The 21,774-nt window shown below is 33.3% G+C and overlaps 2 protein-coding genes across 2 annotated transcripts; one reads left to right on the top strand and one right to left on the bottom strand.

Moving 5' to 3' along the window:
• The first annotated feature begins 11 nt into the window (after nucleotides 1–11).
• Nucleotides 12–2,160, top strand: LOC131664722 (uncharacterized). Its single transcript, XM_058936024.1, has 5 exons — nucleotides 12–563; nucleotides 691–1,114; nucleotides 1,207–1,374; nucleotides 1,455–1,624; nucleotides 1,687–2,160. The coding sequence occupies exons 1-5, from the start codon at nucleotides 488–490 to the stop codon at nucleotides 2,007–2,009; spliced, it is 1,161 nt and encodes a 386-aa protein (XP_058792007.1). The 5' UTR covers nucleotides 12–487; the 3' UTR covers nucleotides 2,010–2,160.
• Nucleotides 2,161–2,302: 142 nt separating this feature from the next.
• On the bottom strand, nucleotides 2,303–19,738 carry LOC131664721 (ATP-binding cassette sub-family G member 1-like). Its single transcript, XM_058936023.1, has 12 exons — nucleotides 19,552–19,738; nucleotides 16,094–16,312; nucleotides 10,635–10,752; nucleotides 7,236–7,425; nucleotides 5,389–5,534; nucleotides 5,068–5,306; nucleotides 4,809–5,011; nucleotides 4,502–4,670; nucleotides 4,293–4,393; nucleotides 3,809–3,964; nucleotides 3,176–3,419; nucleotides 2,303–2,704 (listed from the first exon to the last, which is right to left on the bottom strand). Exons 2-12 carry the CDS (start codon nucleotides 16,224–16,226, stop codon nucleotides 2,538–2,540), a joined length of 1,866 nt encoding a protein of 621 aa, XP_058792006.1. The 5' UTR covers nucleotides 16,227–16,312; nucleotides 19,552–19,738; the 3' UTR covers nucleotides 2,303–2,537.
• Nucleotides 19,739–21,774: the final 2,036 nt, after the last annotated feature.

Raw genomic sequence — 21,774 nt, 5'->3', positions numbered from 1 at the left:
TGTTTAATCGATCCAATTTTATTTTTGTAATATTGCAATAGTTTCTGCCGTTTGGAGAAACATATTTCTTCGGTCTTCTTAAAACTAAAATAGTACATCACAATAAATATTAGTTACGTACGTTAACCACTAATATTATTCATTTGTAAATAATTCATTAATACTCGCGAAGAATTAGTAATTTTTCAACGGAAACGAAAATCGAAATTCAGATATAAAAACACATATATAAAGTATTAATAAATTATTTATTACAAAAATATTATAGGTATTAATTGAAAATGACTTTTTTTATTTATAGACAATGGTGTTAACCTACTACACGTGGAGTTGACCGTACAGAGCCGGAAGGTGCCGAACTTGTGCCGAACGCCTATGGTGTTGATCATGTGCATATGAAAACTCGCTTTAGCTTTTGTTTACAACAAAATGACAGCCCTATAGTTTTATTTTATTATTGGAATATAGATGAATAATATTCTCTACAATGGATATTTTATGGAACCAGGTCAATTTACAACGTCCACCATGCAGATCTTGGGATATTTCTGTGAGAGAATTTGGTAAGCAATGAATCTAACCTTTAAATTTTATGATTTGCTATAACCAATTCATTATCGAACATATCTCGGTATTTCAATATCTATTCTAAACCTAATAATGTATGCCTTATTACTTTTTATGGTTTAGATCCAACAACATTTTTAACAGTCATTGACAGAGTTCTCAATGACTTTCAGAATTTCAAAACAATGCATGCAGAGGCTGCTCTTCTTAGTCGATTGATTTACCGCATGAAAAGTAAATTCAGAAGTGATAAAGGACTGAAGCATATGGAAAAAGTCAACAGAGCCTTGTTAAACTATTTGAATATGTCTCTAGACAAAGAATATGAACTTTTAAAGGAATGTACTGAAATTAACAATAGCATCGTCAGTCTTCCTCCACAACAGACTCTTGAATATGTTTTAGTAAGAACACAAGGTTTTGCCAAACTTATGTGCAGAGTAGAGTCTACTTGTATGATAGCAGCTTATTTTTTTAAATCTAGGTTACACATTGGACAGTCATGGCCTATTGCTATGGTTGCTTATGGAGTTATAAGCAGAATATGGTAAATTTTAATCTATTCTTCAATGAAATAATATTAACTAATTATTACTTGTTTATATAATTATAAGTTTATTAATTATTTTATAAATACAGGATGCTTTCAAGACATATAATAAAAAAATCATGTGCATGGTATGACAGTGTTTATAAGTACGTTAAAATGTTTCAAAAAGTTGGGATACCATGGTTACCAGATGCTTATGTCTTACCTGAAAATCTTGCTGATTGGTTAAAACTTTCATGGATTGAAGATTTTGAAAAGTATTTTATCTAACATTTTACCTAATCACTTAAAAGATAATTTGTCAAACCATTTATTAAAAGACAAAATACTTTTACAGTTTTTCAACTAAAGGTCAATGGGATCGATCTATTTTTGATTTAATTGAAGCAATTAATACAATCGAACCTGATTGTGTAATAGAAACTTTAACAGCTGAAAATTCAAGTTCAAAACAAAATCCTATACAAGCAAATATTTCAGTCATAACAGAAGATATAGATTATGGAGGTGAGATTATAACAGAATTTATACAAAAATGTAATCTGTTTACTATATAGTAATAATTTTAGTTCCAGTGTCTCGTGAGGTTTTTGGAAAATGTAATGACAAATCCAGTAAAAATCTAAAAACCAAAGCCAAAAAAAGGATAAAGAAACAAAATCATACTTTGTATGAAAGATTGCAATTATTAAATGTAAAATGTGAAAGAGACATTGTTAATTTCTTAAAAGCAGATTACTGTCCAGGATATGATAAACTACAGTGGAGAATATTACAAAAACGGGTAAAAAAATTTGTAATAAAATTAACGAAAAATAATACTTGTGATTTGAATGATCAGCAGATAAAAAAAGTCGATCGTCGTATAAAAAAATTAACGAGCTCTATATAAATGGCGGGAGGAAGGGAAGGAGGGAGGGAGGGAGAAAGACCGTGACATATTCTAAATTGTTATCTTTAATTAATCAAATTGATCAAAGTCATTATACTCTCGCTATGAGAAATTAAAACTACTGTTCAAAAATAGATTTAAAAAGAGGAATTTCTCGTTTTTCTATTATGTTGATTTTAATTTAATATTGATAGTTCGCAAAAAAAGAAACATCAATTTAAAGGAAGATTGATGGACAAGGAAGTAAAGCGAAATACAACCATTTTTTCTTTGATATTAATTTACAATCAACGTAAAATTAATTTTTCACTTTACTTTGTTCCGTATAAAATGAAAAAAGTCGTATAACAGTAAGCCAAAGTTATTTATAAAAAATGTAACCACTAATAATCTATTCTGAAAAATATTTACAATGTAACACTCAATTCATAAATTACAAATTTACAATTACATGACTAATTAACATCTACTATTTAATTTACACGTTATTCCCGATTGTAAAAATCAACTACAACAATTTTTATTTTTTTAATTCATAAAGTGATTTTTCACCAATCGGCCAACAAGATTAAGCGCTCTAAATGTTTTGTTTGGTTTCAAGCGTTGCCTAAGTAAGTAGTAGGTGAGACTCCTGAAGATAAGTAGAATGACGAGAAGAGCAACAAAGTCAACCCAAAAGGTAATACTTTCCATGCCTAAAAACAGAAATTTCAATTAGTTTAGTAGAAAAATAGACAGCAATTAAAAACGGAATTATAAGGTAAAAACGAATAGCAAGAACATTGACGTATGAACGTAATTAAACATGACTCACTTCGCAGATGAATTTTTATAATTGTCGGTTTTATCATGATTTAACGATATGAATATCAAGATGCAACAGACTGAATTACCTCTCTAATTACAGTGGTATTTTAGTCGTTGGTTTTGCCAATTAAAAACGAATATGTAATTTTTAAAACAATGTAAAAAATTATCTCGGAGATTGTCAATTATCTGCGGGCTAAAAACGAAACGACAAAGAATAACAATTTACCACGTTCATCTCATTAAATGTTTTCCTACAAAAAAAAACTCCTGTTCTTAAAGGGATAAGAAGAATAATTTTGGTTTCATTTCGGCAACGGGAGCGCTTTTCAAAGGACTATTAATAATATAGACATTACCCATAGCTCGGAGAAGTTGTCGTGGCACAGCGTAGTGACAGTAATCCATTTCATCTTCTGGACAAGGCAATTTTGGCCGATTATAGCCATAAGTTGCGACGATGAGACCTTCTAGGCCATAACGTATGTAACTGATGTACATTACAATCTGACGATAAATCGGCAGAGGAGTCACGTCACCAATGCCTTGTACGGCGAACAGCATCAACGGCACCGACATTGCTGGTCCCACGAACATTCCGTTCTATAAATACAAAATTTCAATTAGTGTTTATCTCACGGCTTAGTACAATTTTACGTTGTTTGTATGTAATTGAAAATCTTTAAAATTCTTTTGTAAATTATCGCATGTAAATTCAATACGATTTTCTAGCAAGCAAACCACAACGATTACATCTTCAAACGCAATCGAATATCTATTTAACGGCTGTGTGCGTCTAATTGAGAAAATCCAAGTAGTCTTCCGAATAATTTTGCTGACTTTAAGTGTCTCACTTTTAGTTGAAATACATGCAAATTCTCACTTGTACTATTCTGATTCAGTTTCTGGTAAACACTTTAACTTCATAAAGATTGAAAATGATGATTCCGCAAGAAGATGCAATGAAAGATGCAATAAAAAAAAGTACTTACCACAATACTCAATGTGCTTGCAATAGCCAGACCCATACTTTCAGCAATAAGAGAACAGACCATGCAGGTACTAACGAACATTCCATAACGATACAACTCCATAGGTTGACTAGTAATTGTGTAGACCATACTTATATAGAAAATGCATAAAATAAGCTGAAAAATCGTGGAAACGTTAGCATCATGTAGTCGATCCTAATTTGTAAGATAGTCCTTTATAAGACAGCTGTTCATTGATACTTCCTCGTTACAAGGATCTCGAATATAAAGAAGCGTGCGCAGTTACTGGTCGTAAATCGAAATGGACTTTGACTGCGCATTAGCACGCGTGAATAAATCAAGCTTGACCAGTTGAAGTTGCACGAGCGAGAGGGCAAGCAGGCGATCACAACGCAGCGCGTGCTTTTACAGTTAGCTGCTGGCACGTAAGATCGAATTTTCGCGTGCGCGCTGTTTCGTGTCAGTAAAGTGTACACGTCTATACCTGTGCGGGAATGTTGGAGATAGTTAGGGCGCAGAAGTAAGGCCCGAGGTCGTACCAGCGATTAAAATGTTCGCGCTTGACCAGCTGTACTTCCTGGGGAACTGAAACAGGCCAGTGAAACGTATCGCTGAGAGAGTGACCGCAAGCGGTTAGCGAGTCGCGGCTGTAAACTCGTCGCGCTTTTAAACTTTTATTCGTTGCTCGCTTACAGTGCAGCAGCACGGGCAGCATTGGGATGTAGAGGAAAACGATGAGACATGTAAAACAGAAGCCGAAGTTGAACAGAGTCTTCGAGCCGTCGTTGCCGATGTCGAGGAACAGACCACCGATAATGAAGCCAAGAAAGATGTGTAGCGAGATTTTTAGGTACATATAGTTCTGCAATCAATTACAATGTACAGTTACTTTTCAATCGAAAAATAAAACGCACGCGAAAGCAATATACCGATTGATCGATACATGAATTGACATGCAGAAAAGCGTATATCGTTGCCTTTGCAACAACGATTGGCTTACCCGGTCGCGATAAAATTGAAGCATTTTTCGTCGGAACAGAGTGGTGAATTGGTCCCACGACGAGACCTTCACCATCTCTTTCGAAATTTTCTGCCCGTGACTGGCCGTCGACGTGATTGGCACAATAGGCGATCTTGCATCGATTTTCGAAACCATTCTGTCGACGAGCTCTTGACCGTATTCTCCAGACGATATTTCAACAACTGTCAAAGCTACCTATTAGTTACGGATCTCTTTTTTTCTTGGCTAGTAGACTTACCAAAATCAGCTGGATTATAATGTTTGGGGCACTCGATACCGATGTGACCGAGAAAAGGAACGACATCGCTGACTGGTCCGCGGTACGCGCACTGGCCGGCAGCGACAACGTACACATGATGAAATTTGGCGAATATACTGGCACTTGGCGTGTGAATGGAACAGATGACGGTTCGTCCGTTCAATGCCACCCTTTGCAACAGATCTATACACTGTACTGACGACATCTCGTCGAGACCACTGTAATCATTTTCGAAATCAACCGTGATAGTATCATGAAAGGTAGCAAGCTATAGATCGCAAAAAACCAATTAATACACACGTCGTAGGTTCATCCAGGAATATAACTGGCGGATTGTTGACGAGCTCTAACGCTATGGACAAGCGCTTCCTCTCGCCACCGGATAATCTCTCGGTCACAGTATCTCTCGCTGTGTTCAGCCTCAGTGTTTCCAATATCTCGCAAACCTACATGTGCATGTGTCAAAGAAAGCTAAACTTATATCGTTTCGCATTGTGGGCCATGCCGATTTTCGCAATAATGCGAGCGTGACGGGCTTGTTTGAAAGAAGCCCTGGCATTTTCTCAGCGATAGGAGAGAGAGAGAGTTGGAATTAAGCTTTTGGCGCATCGCAAAGTGCAGTGCCTCGGCTCTCGCGCGCGCTCTCTCATTTGCCACTCGTAGTTTGCGGCTTCTGCGGCTGTATCCCCCCCCCCCCCTCTCTATAGTATGAAATACACTACGACGCGATGAAACGACATGCACTTTCGCGAGAAGTCGAGTCGATTTTGTGAAATTATACGCTCTTTGCTTAACTCGTTCACTTACATAGCGTCTTTATCCTCATTTTCATTGAGAAATTTGTCGAGTTGTACATCGGTTATATTTAATTAGCTCCGATTCTGATATTACGATAGAATCAAAACGATAGCGTTATCGAAAGAATTTTATAATCATAGCGAAATTCATTGAACCAACCGCATCATTCGATATGAAACTGCTTTTATCAAAATATTCAAAAGTTTCTTTTACAAAGATGTTATTTTGAAAGAAAGCAAATGGGAAAATTGCTAGATAAGTATTCACTAGACTCGTAAAATTAAGTATTAATAAATGGCTTGCCGTTAATGTTACATAAATCATATTAACAGACCACCACTTTAATGCGTGAATCATCAGTTGTAAATCATGTTATATACACATCTTAAATTTACCATTTGTATAACAATTTATGAATCGCTTAGTAAAAATCAGCTACCTATATGTCAATGATTATATTGATCCATTGTTCATTAGTAGAGATTTTATCCAATCGTCATTCGGTGATTATTGGAGTTTGTTTATTTTTCAAATAAAATAAGAAAGCAACCTTGCTACAAGGCTACTACTATGCGATGTATCAGATGAAGCTATTTTGTTTGGATAAATACTGATATATAGACAGTTTATTCGCATGAAAATGGAAAATCCGTGAACTTGAATACGTTACGCAATTGACATCATTTCGTTGTGTTTAGCAATAAAAAAAGTCGATAAAGTACCGTATTTCGATATCTATCGAAGATCTATGACGTCGGTGGTGCGAATCTATCGACTATCATAAGAGTGTTGTTTTCATTGATAATTCCGTCTTTATTTATTATGACATAACTTTTTTTTAAATTTGATATGTATAATAGACAAATAATAGTAATAATAATAGTAAATAGACCCGTGAATAAGTTAAATGTCGATATTGTGAGTTTTTCTAATGTATTTAATTATAGAAATTATTTCGAATAATAATAACATATATTTTTTTAATTAAATCGATGTATGACGTGCGTAACAGCATCATTAGCAAAGATATTTTGTCAAAATTAATTCGAGTACTGTACAGAAATTATCCACTTATCACGCAAAACAAAGTATATAAAATATACTTATTTATAGCAACCGTCGACGATTACTAAGAGAGTGAAAGTAAAAATAGAGATTCTCAAAAAAAAAGTTAGTTCTTTTTGCGGGGTACGTGTATACCATTAACTCACGGTAAGAAACTTCCACGAGACATTGGACAAACAAAAAATATAAAGTCCTTAAGAAGCCCAATGTCGTGTAATTTTCCGCAAACGTGATCTATTTAATGGAACTTGTTTTAAAGAGTAGGTATATCATATCAAACTTACGATAGCGAAGCGAGTCTCGGGCGTGCTGTGACTGCCGAGCTTCAGATCGGCAGCAAAGCGCATAGCCTCGAGAACTGTGAGCTTCGGCTGCACGAGATCTTCTTGCATTATGTAGCACGAAGATCGGCGAAAATCCTTTAAGTCTCTTGGCTGCCCGTTCACGTTGATCAGACCTGCGGCGTTCTCGCATCTGTAATCAACAAAAGTCGTGGCGGTTTCCAACCTTTTTTCTTTTCATTGCATCAGCCATTATTGCGGTTTCGAAACTCATTTCTGTTTTTTCCCTTTCCCTTGTTATTAACAATGCGTTGATTGTTATATTGTTAAATGCTATGTTTTTTTTTGTTTTCTTCAAATCGCTCAATCAATATCGTTTCGCCACTAATCAAGTTCACATCAATCTAAGAGCAACGTATTTTCTCACCAACAAATATTGGGTTTTTTTTCTGAAGGAGAAAAAAATACACGAATTTCTGGTTAATCCACTATCGCGTATCAAATCTTAAGACGCAAAGTCTTAAAGAAAAAAACCAGTTTTGGATGAAAAATACCCGACGAGGCGCGTGCAACGTGTATGTGCGTTATCGACTTAATGCAAGCAAAGCCATGATGACACCGCAACCGTCGGAGTATAGACGGAACTTGGTTGTTGTCATACGTGTCTTGTTGCTAAGGTCAGTGATCCCGAGCGGCTTAAAAGCGCCCGCGATTATTGTGCGCGTATATATTTACGAGCCTGCTAGTAAAAAAAAATTGTTTTCTTTACCTATGTCTAATATTTCGTGCGTTTATATAAACATTTGCTGTCTCTTGTCGATATCATACCAATTGCCTGGTTTATTGCTTGTTTTTAATTTTTAATTATTATGTAAATGTACTATTTCATAATGATGTTTACAAAACAATTTATTTTGTTTTGTCTTTCTCTCTATCTGTCGTTTATTACGTCTATGCAAATGATTGTGTGTCTTTGAAGTATTAAGATACACGTGCGAATTTCCGCTGTGGAGACCTTGATTAATAAGTTCGTTTTTACAAACGTATTCTTTTCTTGATGAATGGAGATAATTAAATATGTATATTAAGATTTACTCGTTCATTTATTTTTGGAGTATATTTTTTGTCAGATTACGGTGAGGTCGTCCGCTTTAAGTATCACAAAGCCATCAAAAGAAATACATTTACATAATTAACAAATTTTGATGACTGAGATTTAAAAATCAAAAAAACGAAAAATGTTGTTTAAAAAATCAAATTTTGTTTTGAAAATGTCCTATGCGAATGTGAAAACATTGCCGAATCACAATGACAAAAATGGCAAAAATGGCCGAATGGCAAAAATGCATGACCTTATGGAAGCAATAGTTATGTCATTCATAGTGTAAATTCCGTTAGAGAAACATCATCGTAATTTCGTTTGCATGCCTACGTCATGTTAGTCCAACGTCACAACTGATATCATATCATTTCTGTGATAATATCGTTAGTTTCCGTTGGCTTTACTTTTTCAATAATGCTTCTTGGAGTTTTCCCATGATTGAGGCCAAGGGTGTGTGCGCGTGCTCGCAAATATACTTTCGTAATGTATTTGGTATTCTTCAAGCTCATAGACACTTGAACGCTTGACATTCGAAACGTCAACTATATTCGATGAGAACCCGAAAAAATTTAGGTGAATCCGTTTTCGGGACGCGATTGCGATATTAGACTGAAAAAACATTGTTTCTTGAGCTGAATAAGGTCACCAATTAGTTTTCGACAGATACTTTCACTGATTTCACGTACTTATTAAATTCATATATTCTGAACTGGACTTTTTTCTAGCTTCGATTATTTTTTTCTTCAAGATGCACTTCGTAATGCAAGAAGCATAGTACTGTTAGCGAGTAACGCAAAAGAAAAAGAAGATTAAATGAAAAACGGAAAAAAAATCATTACATCATACTAAATGTATTTTGAAATAAAGGCAATCAAAACATAATTATATAAGTGAATTTTTCATATAAAATCATGATTCACTAGTTCAAAGATCGTTCGTAACTCTGATAAGGGTAGTTATTAGATAAAAATGTGATATGGTATTCAAAATATAATGTACGAGACGAGTGTTTATGTCGCGTCACTACGATTTACTTGGTAGTTTCAGTGGTCACTCACGTCCAAAAGGCGTGATTCTAGCCGCGAGACCAATTTAATATGCATGTTAATGTTTAGCAAGTTATGAAAGCACATTGATACATAATGTTGTCCAGTCGTTTTCTAAAAGAAATATGAAGATTCCTCTCTCGCATGTGATTTTATCATAATTTCTCATGCTTTTAATATTATTTCTGAAATTTATGAAATTTTTTTTCAATTTTACTATAACATAATTAAGTAATAGCTAGTCTCAGTTTACGCTTTTGTAATATCTGATGCAATAACTGCAGATAAAAAAAATCATTAAATTGATTGACGTTAGAGCGATCAATTTATATTATGGAAGCGTTAGACATTTAATCATTAAACTACTAACGTTATAATTTATTATCATAATTGTCTTATTGATAACTTCTAGTATAAAAACCTTCTTCTGAGCTTCGTTTTTTCTAACTGAAATAAAAAATGTAAGATTGTATATCAATTCAAACAAGTTTTGTTAACGAAGAGTTTCTTTATTTTTCTTCAAACAAGAAGTCTTGTTTATCTTTTTTCACATAGTATTAACATGTTTGATCTGCATCGCAATAATCTGTTGTTCGAATAAAGATATTTGTATATCTAAACGAGGAATTTTATTTAGTACTAATATAAATCAGCTTATATTTACGATTGCAACTATAATCGGTATACTTTTTACAAACGGTTTGCTATACCAATTTGAAATGTTAGATGGTTTGTTATCTAAATTTAGGTAGAAAAATTAATTTTTTTATTCAATGAAAGGTTTCTTCATCTATAATTTCAATCTTCAATTACTTCAACTTTTTAATCACAAATAAAGGAGAGCAAACGAATTGGGGTATACGGTATTTTTTTGTAGAACGTGCAATTTTTCAGCTTTCTATTTTTTCAATTTTAAAATGGTTAATGCGCATCTAAAATGAAGATGTGGATTTCAATTTTTGAATAAATATTTTATAATGGATATACAAAAAATTTGTTTCGAACTTTTTAATTCTAAATTCGAATTAAACAATGAAAAACATGTTGACACTGAAAGGTAAAATGCAGAAGTTGATTTATCAAAAATAAAAAAATACTGTTTTAAGTCATGACATTTTCTTTCTAGAATATTTACTGACAATTTAAAAATCGCATTTCAATTTTGAATGTCGAAATTTTTTTTTTCAAGGTAGAAAGCTACCTAAAATGAAAAATAAAATAGTACAAAAATCAAACGTATAAAATGAAACATACTTGTATCCGGCTAGAACATTGAGAAGCGTTGACTTTCCAGCTCCCGATGGTCCAAGTATTGCCGTTAATTCGCCGGACTTGAATTGACCACTGACACCCCTTAAAATCATCTTTGAACCTGTGACAGAACAAAATAAAATCATTTCCTCACGCATGTACGAGTGTTTTTTATTCGACATTTATATTTTTATGATCTAGTATATTATTATTTAATGATTTATCACATAATTATTTATTTTACTACTTTTTAAATTATATTATTTCGTATATTAATTATATATTAGGTATTACGCAACACATTGTAACGCAATTTAGCTTTGATGATTACGTTTCGTTCTTATGGAGCTACTGATCCAATTTCCGCTATCACTATTGATTTTATATTTAAAACTTCGACAAAGATTCAAGTATGCTCGACACCTTTTTTTGTCTTAGTTACGTTTCACGATTTAAATAAGGCGGGCGTATACCTAATCATTGAATAAACTATCGTATTTCATTATATCGAAAATGTATTTATTTATTTAATTGTCATTTCATTAACGACAAACATAATTCCGTGCGATTAGTCTCTCACGGAATGTATCACAAATTGTTACAACGCATAATGCACAAAAAAAAATGAAATACTTCTTTTGTATGTTCAAAACGGAAAGGAAAACTGCCACAGAAATAGATACTTGTCAATTTTATAATTAAGTATTACGTAAGAACGTGGTAATATTCGGTTGCGCGTATTGGTGCGATTTTAGGTTTGACGAACGGTGATTAAACTGATGTTTTGCTGTCGACTATACGACACTTGAAAATTACCATTCGTGAGACTTATGCTACCTTTGGATTTGGATTTTTTTTTGTTGGCATCGATGGTTACGTCGACTTAATTCGTTCACGTGTGTTTACACGATACCAAGAATTTTTATAGCTTTTGCAAGAACAAAACGATATATGCTATATGAATATGCAATTCATCAAATTAAATATTTCTTGCAAACACTGTGATCTTTAATTCACTAAGAAATGTATTGAATTTGTATGCTGCTCGATTTATGATCAAATGCAAATTTTCTTTGATGTAAATTACCAACATTCAACAGAAGTTTGCAATTATTGATGGACAATGTCTTTTAGAAGGAATAATGCTCAAAAATAACATTTTATAAAGTAAATATTGACATTCGGATATTATCTGCTGCTATATGCGTGTTTACAAATATTATCATTTAAGTCAACATTGAAGATACTGAATAATAAATTACGTCAAAACAAATTCAATATTTGTCGTTTTATTAAATTTGAAACAAAAAAAACTTGTTATCAATCTGTTACAGCTACAATCAACGTATGATCTAATAAAAATAAAAACAAAAGGAAATGTGCGTGTCATCAAGATCCCTCGGGGAAAGTCCACAACCTTTGTTTCAGATTTTATTCTTGAGTGCTGCACACGCATATGAAATACAGTGTTATTTGGTCGCTTCTCACAGACATGAAAATCTTTAAATTGCCACAATTATTGTGTATCCGTATCTTACATGAAAATTTACTATATTGGTGTAAGGGTATTTTTAAAAATAATAATCTAGAAAAAAGTTTATAGTTTTCCTTAACAGCTGCATTAAAGAAATATCACGTTCTTAGCATTGTTTTTCAAGTTCAAAGACGCGATTAATAGATAATACAATTTATACCTAATACAATTTTTGATGTCTCGTAATTCCCTTGTTTTTCATTTTTTTATGTGTAATGCTTAGTAGTATTCTACTGAATGCTGTACTTTATAAAGTAGGACGCTTCATTTACTCCATAAGTAAATTATATTTTCCGTACACGTACGAGTAATTTCGAGCCACATTTAGTTGTATTCTGTTAGTCTAATCAATGGTCTAAATATATGCCTTGAAAAAATGTAAACACCGTATAGTAAAGAATTATGCAATTGAAACTAAGAAATAAAATACAGCAGTATTTCATTTAAATTGATAAAAAATTGTAATAAATTACATTAGTTTTATTCCATTAGACTTACAATATGCAAGAACATATATTTGCTACTATCCTGAAAACATAATCCATTACTATTATCATATTAATTCACGATTAATCAAATTCAATCAATGTATAAACCGTTATTATCGCGTAGTCGTAATCAATTGAAAAAAAGCACAACGAGCGTCAAGAATCTAAGTATCTAACTTATAAGACGGAGCTACATTTGTTTCGTCTAGCACCGTGTAGCTGTGAACTTATACCGATCAAGGTTAACTTCTTACGCAGCATTGCACTTGAAATTGAGTCTAGTTTTTTTTTTACTTTTTTTCAGTTTTTGCAAATGCGTGAGAATATTACGTGCATCAATGACGGAATTTCTTTAATATTTTTATTCGCAAGTGACACGCGGCTTTCCGAATTAGTTTCACAAAGTTATATAGCTTCTGATTAATACTTTTTGGTGATTGTTATTTTCTTGCTTAGATCTGAGATGAATAGCACTGTAAGAAATTTTATAGTTTTTTTAGTACACCGATATTATTTGTTTATGACTTATAAACAGCCTGTTTTCTCAAAACATAATTTTTATCGATAATGCCTTCAATTTTCGTAAAATCTATTATTCGTTTACATTGAACCATTTTCAGATTAAACGAACAAAAGCACATTGTAAATTGGTAAATTTCTGTTGTCTCAAACTTTCTAGATATAATGGGTTACTGTTAGTGTTATTTTTTGGCAGCAGCATTTCTAGAAAGGAATAAAGTGAACGATTAAGTAGTCAGAGTGAAACCAACAATGCAAAAAGTCTTTTCACGTTGAAACATCTATACCGCACAATTCTTGGATTAGTATGCTTACGAATACGTTGTTTCTGTAAAATTATAATACCGTGTAAGAAATCTATATATTAATACTTTGCTGTACTTTTTTTATAATTTTCCGATGGAAGATGCTTGTAGATAGAGTCGTGTTTGCGAGAAAAAATTCATTAAACGATAATACTATGTAAAGTTGAGCTTATCTTATATGAGTACTAATCCTTGTAGACATAATAATGTTCCTTGTTCGAATGTTTATTCATTTAAAAGTAAGCTTAAAACAACTTATGATGTGGATGTAATAGCAACTTTTCCATTTTCTCAAAAAATGGCTCACGTTTAGTGATAGCATCTTGCATTTTAATGTAAATGTAGATGTTTTTATTCTTTATTAACTAGCAGTTATATATAACTGAAATAAGTTTTCCAGTGGGTTCATTTTAAAATGTGATAAAATATTATTATTTTTTTAATTATAAATTGAGTCCAATTTGCTTACGTACTTTCACTACTTTTTACATAATGAATGGACGTTATTGTAACATTTTAGCAAATTTATGCGGAACCTTAGTTGTATTTACATATTAGGTGAACATAACTTTTTGATACTTTGATGTTGCTTGTTGATCTAAAAAGAATATATAGGTATAGTAGCAGATTACAAGCAAGGTTTGTCATTCCATACGTCGTATTAATTAATCTTTTGAAATGGAAATATCAAACTGTGTATGACAAGTCTTCGAAAATGAGATTCGAAACAGTCAATCCAAGTCACAACTCGACGAATTTATTAACTAAACAACCACGATTAATATGTACACAATTAATCGACAGCAGTATCAGTAGAAAAATAGACTTCATAATATCTCGAAAGTCTTCTATCTTTACAAGTGAATTTTACAATGAAAGAGTTTGCATAGTTGCACAAAAGATGTAACCAAGCTCCGCGGCTAACAATTTTCATAATTTTCCATTGAGAGATAATGATTCAGCCGTCGAATGCATTCGAAAGAAAGAAGTGACAAAGAGGAAAACTGATAAAGCTAATATATTCGTGAACTGCTGTGCAGACGATTTAACAGTTAAAAAAATGGATCGTTTAGCAAATACTTGTGAAAAGCAATCGATAGATGATAGTAGATCAAGGGTAAAACAATGACAAGAAAGCTTATTTTTTGCAAATTGCCTATGCAAAAATTTGTCGATGGTGATATGAATGGATTATAGTTGCAAGTGCTTTTTAATAAACCAGTTTGAGGTATGAGAATCTTGGACAAGTGAGCTTTTTAATTGAAGAAGCGCAAAAAAGAAAAGTAAGATCCGGTATTTCAGGTTCGCTATAAAGGGTTTTAATTATAAATTTAATATTAACACTTTTGAATAGAATTTTTTTCTTTCTTATATTATTTTTCTTTATTATTTTTTCTTTGCATGCAGCTATTGGTTTTTACGGATCGGTACGATTTTTTTTTATTTAAAGATTTTTTAATTTTTTATTTCGTAATCTATAATTATAATAATCAGTTATGTTCCGTCACAATATGTATTCGCTAGAGTCCTTGACTCCACTAGAGTAGTAAATAATGAAATTGAATTGAGAGTGAAAGCGCGAATCAGATGTACGAATAAATTACTAGATTTTATTCTTGAAACGAATGCCTACAAATGATTTTATCTGGATGGTCACTTGTTTAGGAATTTTTAAAATCACATTAAAAAAAATTATAAAACGAATGACCTTACTTGGATCTGATGATGAGACAAGAACGATTACTCAAACTTTAGCAGATGTTTTACAGTGTGTACTGCTTATTCACAAGACCTTGCAATCCAAATAATACATTAGGAATATTTTTAACGTATAATTCGATATTAATTTCCAACCATGAGCTGTAAAATGATTTTTCAATAAGCTTTGATATTGAAAATAGGTCGGGCTAGCGAACTGAACGGGTAGTAATCTTTTCAATCCGAATATTCAATCTGCTAACAATCGCACAAAATTATTCGCGGATACATGAATATACTATTAAGATAACACTGTAATATTGTTTTATAATCTTATCAACGGTTAAGCAAGTTTTAACAATTATATTAGATTAGAACAAGAATGTTTATTTATTTTAGCACACAGACTAATAACACTAATATATATTATATATATCCTGATATATTGTATAAAAACGGTATTAATTCGCTACAGTTTCGCTAGAATGTTTAAATTGAGTACACGTTCTTCATCCAACAGTTTTGGGATTCTATAAAGAATTACAAGCTTGAAAAAAAAATGCGTGATTCTTGCCGCAAATGCCGTGGTGATGAGTTCAATTACTCTTGAGTTAGCCACATATTATAGTATAACATCGAGAAAGTAATAGTATGCCCGTAAAATATACTAAGAGCGATATTTGGAAATTGGACCAACGCAGAATGGAATAAATGCGTTATTGACGCGAGATAAGCTACGTGTAGCGTATATACCTGAAAAAAAGTCGGAACAGAATGAAGTCATTGGACTTCAAAAGCAAAAATTTTAGCACGTTTACTTAATAGCGCCAATCCGAAACGCATCATCGAAAGAGGGGAAAGAGAATGCTAATGAAAATTACCAATTACCATGCAGCTGTGAACAAGTATGAAACTTACCCTTTCTGCCCGTGGGCACGGTATATGTGAGATCGTTGAACTCGATATTGACAGCTGGCAATTTGATTATATGCGGCATTAGGACGGCTTGACCGTTTGCCGGCTCCTTTCTTGTCACTATTGCGTTCTCCATAGCTGTTGATTCGTTGGATTAGTTGGATTAAATGCACACTCACATCAGGCAGCGAGGTCGTCGCACATCTCTTGTTCTCTCGAGTGCTGAGGAAGGATAAAAATTACGACAAATCTTAAACGTCAGAGCCAAGTTTTTAATTATTCACTAATTCAAGGCGGTTGTTCACCCCCCGCTCTTTTCTCGCTCTCGCAGGTCACTGACACACGTCGATATCTTTCGTCAATATCAATATTCGCACATCCAAACTGCTTCCTTTCTTTTCTTTCGTTCTTTCCATTTTTTAAGCTGCTCAAATTTCATGCGACGTCCTGTTCGTTGAAATTTATCAGCGTAATCATGACGTTAATCATCGCCGATATTGTGAAGGAATCGATTCGAGTAAGAGAACCGTTGGTTCGTCGCAAGTTCACGGCTAAGTAAATTGACTAATACTGCATCATTTACTATGCCGCGAATTTAATACAAAGCTTCACTACATTCAACTGTCCGCAAATGATAAAGAAGTAGCAAAATAATCATTCAAATAGGTCACTGGCACATGTGCAATCAGTGCTAAAATTGATGTGTTGGTTAGTCTCTACGTTTGGTATATACTATAGCGTATACACTAACGTTAATCGCGTATAATTAACCAAAGTATTAAATAATGTATCAAGTGCATTTGATTTGCGAGCATGCGTGGAACTTTTTCCCGCGCACAAACAGATTCGTCAGTTTGTTGATAACTTTTATTTTATGATGCGTGGAAAAAAGTCAATAACTTGTCCAAAGTTCAGTGTGTGTCTTTGACGATTAGGCCAGTAGATAAAAAATCCACTAATTGGCAAATAATATTACTCAAGCAGATGGCTGTTGACATTTATTTTGATAACGCAAGTTGATAGCACATTGCAAAAGCTGTCAACTGACGTGGAGAAAGGGAAGCGTCAACATATTTACTTGGGACAGTCTACCAAACAAAGTATAATGTGTGCTTCTTAGAAAAACTATTCGATTCCAAGTTTTGTGTACGAGACGAACGAATAATGTAAAATCGTTGCCCGAAAAAAAATAGCGAAACTTTAGTACGATTGCATTATTTCTGTGAACATACAAGCTTCGTGATTACGCGCATATCCTTGAGTTAACGAATCATTACATTATTTTGGTTGTACGCAACAAATTATTTTTTAATACGTAAATCTACGATGGAACGCGCACTGTTTTATCACGTATTTCCAACAAGTAATGCGATTGAATTTGTAATTTTTTAGATTTTTTGCAGAAATTTTCACGTTTTCGATCAGAAAATGATATTACGTCATGAATGAATAAATGTTGAACAGAAATAAGAGATATGATTTCTAAAATGATTTAGGACGCATATACCCGACTAGTCTTTTCAGGTTGATCAGCGAAAATATGCCAAAAGCGGATTTTTCTAAAGCAAACATCTTTTTGAATAGTCTTATATCCGAGGAGTCGATCATTGAAAATCATGATAGTTCTGCGAATCATGCGTTATTAAAAACACGCACGAAAATTAGTGTTCAAGTAGTTTATCATGGTAATCAGGCAATCAATTGAGCTTTTCACATACTCGTACTTGTTGAATAAATCATGTGTATTTACCTAAGGCTTCTTAAATTGCTTGTAGTTAACGACTCTTGAACACTTAATGTAATATACAGTTTGACAAAGTAAGGTTTCTGAGAAACCGTCTGAAAATTATTAGCTGTTTTAATTAAATTCCATTTTAAAATAAGCATTAGCCTCTTCGTTTTCTATTACGTATCTATACGACGTATCAATTTTGAGGTAAGACTACAATACAGTATCAAAGTCTTCTAGAAATTTTGAAATTTATATACATTAAATTCTCAAAGAAATTTGAATTTGATTTGCATTACTAGCGAATCAATCCGATTGAAACGTCAACTTATAAATTTACATCCTGTTATTCGGATTCGCCAAATGAATTCGATTAAAACACGTGAAGTAACCCAATAACGTAAAACGCATAAGTGACTTTATAATATCGGGTCATTAACAGAACTGTCGTTTTCATTGTAATAAAGTCAGTTCCGATGTTTCAATCGTGCGCTATGGTTTCCAATCCCATTTCGATGGACAAAGAACATGCAACTATTCTGTTACTAGCAATTTCAGGTAATTTTACATGCATCGTAACTTTTATAATTTTCAAGCGTACAGCTTTTCTTGTTACTTTGAATCGTTACTAACGATTTATAAGTTAATCATTTTTCAGTATTGACATTCAAGCAACATTTTTTTGTTTCATCTCGTTAATCTACATCTAAATATGCAATAACCGTGCATATTACTTATCACAGTTTGATACCGTCATAATCATCGTTTAATTTATAGCATTAGCATAGCTAAAGTCACTATTGGCACGGAGATAAGAACAAATGTAATTTCCCTGCCCGTCAGAGAAAAATAAAAAATAGCAACCAGTTGAAAAAATATACACCATGGATGACATGCAGATAAGCCAATATGGCAGAATGGACTCAAGTATACCTATACCGATGTTCGATTTAGCGTTTCTCATTGAATTAATGTAGCGCGTGTGACAACGACGCGGCGAAAGCATGAAAAATGCTTCGACACATTGTCGTATATACATCGAGATGGTATACACGGACACGTATACATCTACAACTGGCCAAGTGGCAGGAAATAGAAAGAGAGAGAGAGAGAGAGACCACTTATCGCGAGGAGGGAAACAAGGGAGTACATTTTATGATGGAATCCGAATGTACTGTGCAACGCCTCCTCGTTATGCCAACGGTCTATGCTCTGTATTGTTCTTTTTCTTTCTTCTCCTCTTCCGCGAGAATCTCGTGGCATCGGATAAGCTGATCGTTATCGCGCGTACCAACGAAGATTATTTTTCAAATCGATTGACATTATGCGCACTGAGCTTATTTGTGCCGATCTCGTTACAATAAATTATAGGAAAACATATGCATATGCGGAAGCCTAACAAAATGCGTCAACTTTCGGATTAGTGTTGGGAGTAATGGAATTGCGTTGTTATTGCTCGAAGGCAAAGTTTAATTACGTCTGGTCGATGATTCAATCGGATGGTACAAACGATTTTTCAATATCAGTTTATCTATCGCTAGTAGGCGGCACGAGGAGCGTAACATCACTGCCGAGGCAGAGAGAGCATTCGAGCAGTTGATTAAATTGGCTTTATTGGGAACAGTCGGAACTTAGTTTTATTTCGTCTCGCGGTATCGAGCTTTCGCAAGCTCTCGAGTGGCGCATGGACAAAAAGCAAACGTGCGAAATTGGAAGGTCTTGAGAAACTTACATGATAGGGAATGGTCGTGCGTTAGGTTGGCTGGTCAGAGAAGCGGCATAACGAGTGCGAGGTCGTAGGACTCGCTGACTCGCGTTGTCAGCCGCGCAGCGAACAGTGACGGCTAAGTGAGCAGGGCACGGAGTAACTGCGCTCAACCAACTAAGCGGCTGGCTCGCGACGTAGCAGCAGCAGCACTGGCTACTCGCGCGGTCTTGGAATAGCAAACGAGCGCTCCCTCTTTTTGTTGCTCGTACTCGTCTTTCGCTCGTGACCGCGCACCAGGCACGCACTCTTTGCTTGATTCCTCATGCGCCCTCCGCAGCCACGCTTTTCCTTTTTGTTTGTTGCACTGTTCTCCGGGACTTTTGCTTAGTTTTAGAACTGAGCTATTCGTAAGGATAGAAAATTCCAACTTTTTTAACTAGCGTCATAGGTCTGTGTTGTATGATTTTTATCTGCAATAAATATTGATTGATTTATTCGGACGCGCTGACTATGACAGTTTTTTGGTGTAGTAGTTTTCATAATTTTTTTGGTTGTCTGTGAGTTATCAAAAAATCTGACGGCTTGATTACGAAACTTGGATGATCTCAAACTCTCAGATAGATTACGGTGTCGTCATAGAGAAGTAGACTATGGAGAAAATAAAAATGATATAGAAGGATTATTCAGAATATTTGAATACAGTCTATCATTGATGATGATGCTGGAAATCGTTATAAAAAGTTTATTATTTACAATTCATGAATGAATTATAATTATAATAAAATCCATTTGTACCGCTAATCAATGATCGATCGCAATTTTGTATTGTTTGTGAGAAATTGATTACGTTGAAACTACTAGTCTTGTTTTGAACAATTTATATTGGAAATTACAAAATATACACCAATATAAAGTTGTATTGCTTTAGTTTCGTCAAGTTTAATTGCTAGTTAAATAAAATTTTCCATTTCACCAATAATGCAGAATAGATTCACTTACATAAAATAAAAATTGAAAGTATTGTCAATGGATTCACTACCTTTCAATGATCGATAGAACTTCATAGATCATCAACATTTTATCTAAATTTTTCAATGTAGCTCTTGCCGTATGCAATGTATTATACAGTATGCAAATGATGTGTCACAGATTAAAAAATTGACTTCAAAAATGGTTCCTTGTTTTTTTATTACAAAAAGTATAAAATTCATATAAAATAATATTTAAATGAAAATTCCTTTTCGCGATTTTTTACAAGATGATATCTTGTCCAGCTAATTTTGTAATGCATTTACCCTCTGCTAAAGCAATGCTTGTTTCTTTAATCAGCTAATAAATTATTCAATAAGTTAATTCAATTATTATCGAAACTGAACTTTCAGTTAATTATAGTTTCAGTTCAGTTCAATGTCATCATTATTCTCGTATTCGTCGATCAAGCACAAAAGAGAAACTTGTTCTCTTCAAGATGTTTGAATCGTTTTCATGGGGTTATCAGTATACTTATTTAAATTTTATATTAGACATTTCGTTTTTTGGCGGATATTTACTATTAAACTTATTTCATTGTAAAAAAAATTATTTTGTACGTAACCTATATAAATATCGACTATTGACTAGTAGGGAAAATAAGTTTATAATACAAACCAATAATGAAATATAAAAATAAACGTACAAATATTTTGTCTGGTTAAATCGTACATACGTCCGACTCTGTCAGTCAAAAAACCGATAAAATAGATATTTTTTTAATTAGCAGTTTTATTGCCTTTCATATGACATTTGTGAAATATTATTAAAATGCAGGAACATGTTGCATTTAAAAGTCGTTATGTGTGCCTGTCGAATGTCTACGCGGAAGTTATGTATTTCGTGGCGCGATAAAATATAAAAAAATGAAATGCAATTAGGGTGCGCAGACTTGTGCGCGATACTGAAAAAACTGAATTCTTTGAATCTAGATGTGACGAAGAAAATTCAAAAATATCGATTTAAGATCGGACTTTGTTTGTCATGATAATTCTTTAAATTTTATACGAATCATAAAGTACAAGTTGAATTTGAATTGTTGCATACAAATAATTTTTTTTAATCAAAACTAAAATGCTGCTATTGTGGATTACGCTGCAAACACAAGATTAAAAAATTACTTGAGCACTTCGACAGGATTTTCATCTGTGTTACGAATTATACTTTGATTTTTTATACGGATGATGAGCATATAGATGGATATAGCTTTTTTTTAGT

The sequence above is a fragment of the Phymastichus coffea genome, unplaced genomic scaffold (genome assembly GCF_024137745.1).
Source record: "Phymastichus coffea isolate CEN01 unplaced genomic scaffold, Cenicafe_Pcof_1.1 PCOF00045, whole genome shotgun sequence".
Lineage (NCBI taxonomy): Eukaryota > Metazoa > Arthropoda > Insecta > Hymenoptera > Eulophidae > Phymastichus > Phymastichus coffea.
Note: the sequence above shows the minus strand (reverse complement) of the source record. Positions and strands in the feature narration are given on the sequence as shown.